The sequence below is a fragment of the Panicum hallii genome, chromosome 9 (genome assembly GCF_002211085.1).
Source record: "Panicum hallii strain FIL2 chromosome 9, PHallii_v3.1, whole genome shotgun sequence".
Classification (NCBI taxonomy): Eukaryota; Viridiplantae; Streptophyta; class Magnoliopsida; order Poales; family Poaceae; genus Panicum; species Panicum hallii.
Genome location: NC_038050.1, coordinates 52,982,957 through 52,986,647, shown reverse-complemented (window position 1 = coordinate 52,986,647; position 3,691 = coordinate 52,982,957). Strand labels below are relative to the sequence as shown.

General features: G+C 45.7%; 1 protein-coding gene across 1 annotated transcript; it reads right to left on the bottom strand.

The window, feature by feature from the left end:
- Window positions 1-1,238: 1,238 nt before the first annotated feature.
- LOC112877877 (homeobox-leucine zipper protein HOX15-like) lies at window positions 1,239-3,023 on the bottom strand. The gene is made up of 3 exons (XM_025942253.1): window positions 2,427-3,023; window positions 2,238-2,317; window positions 1,239-2,037 (listed from the first exon to the last, which is right to left on the bottom strand). The coding sequence occupies exons 1-3, from the start codon at window positions 2,784-2,786 to the stop codon at window positions 1,734-1,736; spliced, it is 744 nt and encodes a 247-aa protein (XP_025798038.1). The 5' UTR covers window positions 2,787-3,023; the 3' UTR covers window positions 1,239-1,733.
- Between the last annotated feature and the right edge of the window lie 668 nt (window positions 3,024-3,691).

Below are 3,691 nucleotides of genomic sequence, written 5' to 3'. Positions count from 1 at the left end.
AAAGTAAAGAAAAAAATTCAGGAGCCGCCGGGAGGCTCCCGCACACGCGCATCATCATCGCAAGTCACAAGTCACGCGAATTTCACGTGTTATATGGTTGTGTCCGGTCCGTGGGATTCGAACTCACAACCTTAAGTCTCGCGCGAACCTTCCTTGCTATCTCATCTACACAGCACATGTGATGGGATTAGATATGCTTTTGAAGTAACCCGTGGAGAAGCATTTAGTATTGGTTAGTGTTACCGACCAGTACTAAATGCCTCCGAGGATCGAAAATTTCTACTTGGGTACTAATTTCGCACGTCAGTACCAGATGAAAATGCGTCGGGAACTAAAGCGTTGGACAAATGCTCAGTAGTGATATGCTGTGTCTGTCCATACAAAATTTCATGGTCCTATCACAAGTTGCATATGCAGTGACTGTCAGTACTCAAGGCTGATGTCATGGACTAGCTCAGCTCAGCTCGAAGCCCGGCCCCATGGGAACTTAGTACATGCCTTGAACAGTCAATCAATTCCAAAGACATGTCAACAGTAATTCCAGCATGGAAACAAGTTTCATACTTATTGCCTTGGTCAGTGGATATGATGGAGATTCGAACGGACGTGCCTGCATGACTAGGTAGCCTAGGGGATTATATTCGTGATGCCGTACGTCGACCGCAGGTGACGGGGGTCATCAAGAAATTGCCAAGAGATCGGGAGGCAGGAGCTCGGGCGGTGTGTGTGTCTCAACAGAAAGATCATTGTTTGTCTGTGCCCCCTGCATGCACACCCATACATGCATGCAACGCATGCCTCACAAGTTTAAACTACCATAGCCCAACCTCCTTTGGTGTTGTATCACGACTAGTTCGTGTCTTTGCTCACATAATCTGCATGTGCCCCTTATTATTAGAGGGATCTGGATATGCAGATATTAGGTTCTCCAAATAAAGGTACGTAATAACATGCTAAACAGATTATTATCTCGACTGTTCATTGAATATCATCCGAACCAAAAAATGCATTATTATTCTTTCAAGCAAGCATGACCCCATACTTTCTCAATAATAACTTAATTAACAAAAAGAATATAAAACTATTGTTGGTTTCTTCACAATTGTATCTATCATAAGTTCATAACATCGATGTAGATTTTTGTAAGAAAATGGCCTTTTTGTTTAGAAAACTAAAAGGAGTCACTTTCATCTGCAATACACAAATTTCTCTTCATCCGTGTGCAAGCATCACACACATTTTTTTTAAAAAAAATCAATATATTATAGAATTGGTGAAACAGATACATCTTTGGCATATATACATGAATCCACATCCAAATAAACTGAGATGTGCCTGTGGTGTCATGTCATCATCATCTAATGATGATACTTCCCTGACTGACAATGAACAAAAGGAAATATTCATCAGTAACAACTACTCAAGCTATAGCTACACCAACAACACCAAACAAGACATTTCTTTTTCCTAGATGCATGCATGCGTGGTGCTCCATCCTCCTCACACGCTAGTAAGTCATTAGCTTGTGAAAAACAAAGCTGACGAATTAAAGGGGAGGGGAGGAGAATATGTGCTATCTATAGCCAATCAATTACTAGTACATGACGGCGAATTATCGGTGATGCTAGATAGAATGGCTAGCTAAAGATGTATGTATATATATATATATATACATATAATGATTCAATGATTTGCTATTGCCTAAATCATGGGTGAATGGATTGACCAAACGTTCAGCAGGCGGCGGAATTGGTGAAAGGGTTGAACAAGTGGGCTACTCGGCCAGGGCCACTCGCCTTGGGCCGGTCTGCACCGCCGGTGGTGGTGGTGGTGGTGGTGGCAGGTGCTCCGGTGAGGCGCTCACAGGAGGGGCAGATGGAGAGAGCGGCGGCGGGCATGAAAAAGGCGGCCGGGTGGGGGTGGTTGAAGGAGCGGAGCTGCTGGAGCTCACGGTGGAGGCGGCGGTTCTCCTCGGTTAACGTCTCGCAGCAGCGCTTGAGAAGCTCGCAGTCCACCTCTGTCTGCTTCAACTTCGTTCTGCAACAATCCATGCATGCATATTATCAAAAAGTAGATTTATATGCTAGATCAATTGATTTGTTATCAGGCAGAGTTTATGAATTACTTCTTTAATTTATATTACAATTGCCAAGAAATAAATATGATGGAAAAGTAAGGAATGAAAAAAAGGAAAGAAGATATGGATAGGGGTTTTGAGGTGAATATGACTGACTAACCTGGCTCTTCTGTTTTGGAACCACACCTCCACTTGCCTTGGCCTCAGGTTCAGTTGCTTAGCCAAAGCAGCCTTTTGCTTCTGCCCAGAGACCAACCATGCATCAGCAAAGGGGAGAACACAATTAAGGAATCCAGAAACCAAAAATACTGACACAGATGATTTTAGTATTTTTTTTTTGTTTGCTTACAGGGTTAAGGGTGCTGTGCTCCTTGAAGCGATCCTCCAGCAGCGCCGACTGCTCCTTGGTCAGCCTCAGCTTCTTCCGGCTGTTGCACCCTTCGTCGTCGTCCGGCGCCACCAGTGCCGACGAAGCCACCGAGTAAAGCGCCCTGTCGGCAGCCTGGTCGTCCTCCTCCATCCGCAGCTCCCGCTTCACGGCAGCAATCCTCACCGGTGCCGCCGGGCTGTCTTTGGCTGGGAGGCGGAGCGACAACGACGGCTCCAGCAGCGTGCACGAGTGCGACGACGGCGAGGGCTGTTCCTTGAGCTGGTGGTGGCCGGAGCCCAGGGAGAGGCCCAGGGCTAGACCGACCTCTTCTTGCTCCATACAGAGTTTCTGCTGTTGTCGTCTAGATAGATCTAGGAGCTAGATAATACAAGCGGATGGTTTCTTGCAAAAGTTTACCTATGGCCTGTGTGCATGTGCTCTCTAGCTGCTTCAATTCTGTGCTTAATTTTGTGTATGTGTGGAGAGAGAGAGAGAGTGGTTGGGGAGGAGAGAATACGTGTGTGAGGAGAGAGGGAAGGAAGAAGAGCCGAAGAGAGGGGGAGAGAGGAGAGGAAGATGGGTACCCATACATATAGGGGAGGCAGGCAGGCCACATGAGCCAAAAACAAGCAAACACGAACACAATAACGCAAAGGTTGACAAAAAAGAAAAAGGTACAGGAATTGCAGGATCGGAGTCCATACATATATTATTCTGATGGAGAGTATTCTAATACTTGCATGCATGCACCTACTGACTTCTCTTCATTTTCCCACAGCTCTTCCTGTGGCTTTACCCTGCTGCTAATCATTCTCTCATTAGATGATGATGAAGGCTTCCATGGGCCGGCCTTCACTGTTTGCAAATAAAAGGTCCCCGGCCTTTGATTATACGTAGCAATATATCACATCCTTAATCAATATTCATTGCAAATTACAATATTATATTTCTTTTGTTATGCACGAGTATGAGTGTAGTGGTGGTGATTGTGCCAACTGCACTCGATCACCCAACCACACCTGCACGCCCATTTACTGGACGCACATCGATCGACATGCTTCGTGACTCCAAAGTAATTAACTTTGGTTTGGTAGTTCTAGTAAGATTGCTCCATCATCCTCCTGTTCTCGGTAAGGCTTGGCTTGCCCTCTTTACACACCACATAATTGCTTTCCACATGGAACTCTGAATTTTGGGCCAACTGAAAGGTCTGTCTGATGTGGGACACAGGTGGTGGTGGTTAG

Coding starts and splice junctions, on each gene's coding strand:
- LOC112877877 (XM_025942253.1), bottom strand. CDS start 2,786: ATGGAGCAAGAAGAGGTCGGTCTAGCCCTGGGCCTCTCCCTGGGCTCC. Junction 2,318..2,426: donor AGCACAGCACCCTTAACCCT/GTAAGCAAACAA, acceptor GTCTCTGGGCAG/AAGCAAAAGGCTGCTTTGGC. Junction 2,038..2,237: donor TTCCAAAACAGAAGAGCCAG/GTTAGTCAGTCA, acceptor GGATTGTTGCAG/AACGAAGTTGAAGCAGACAG.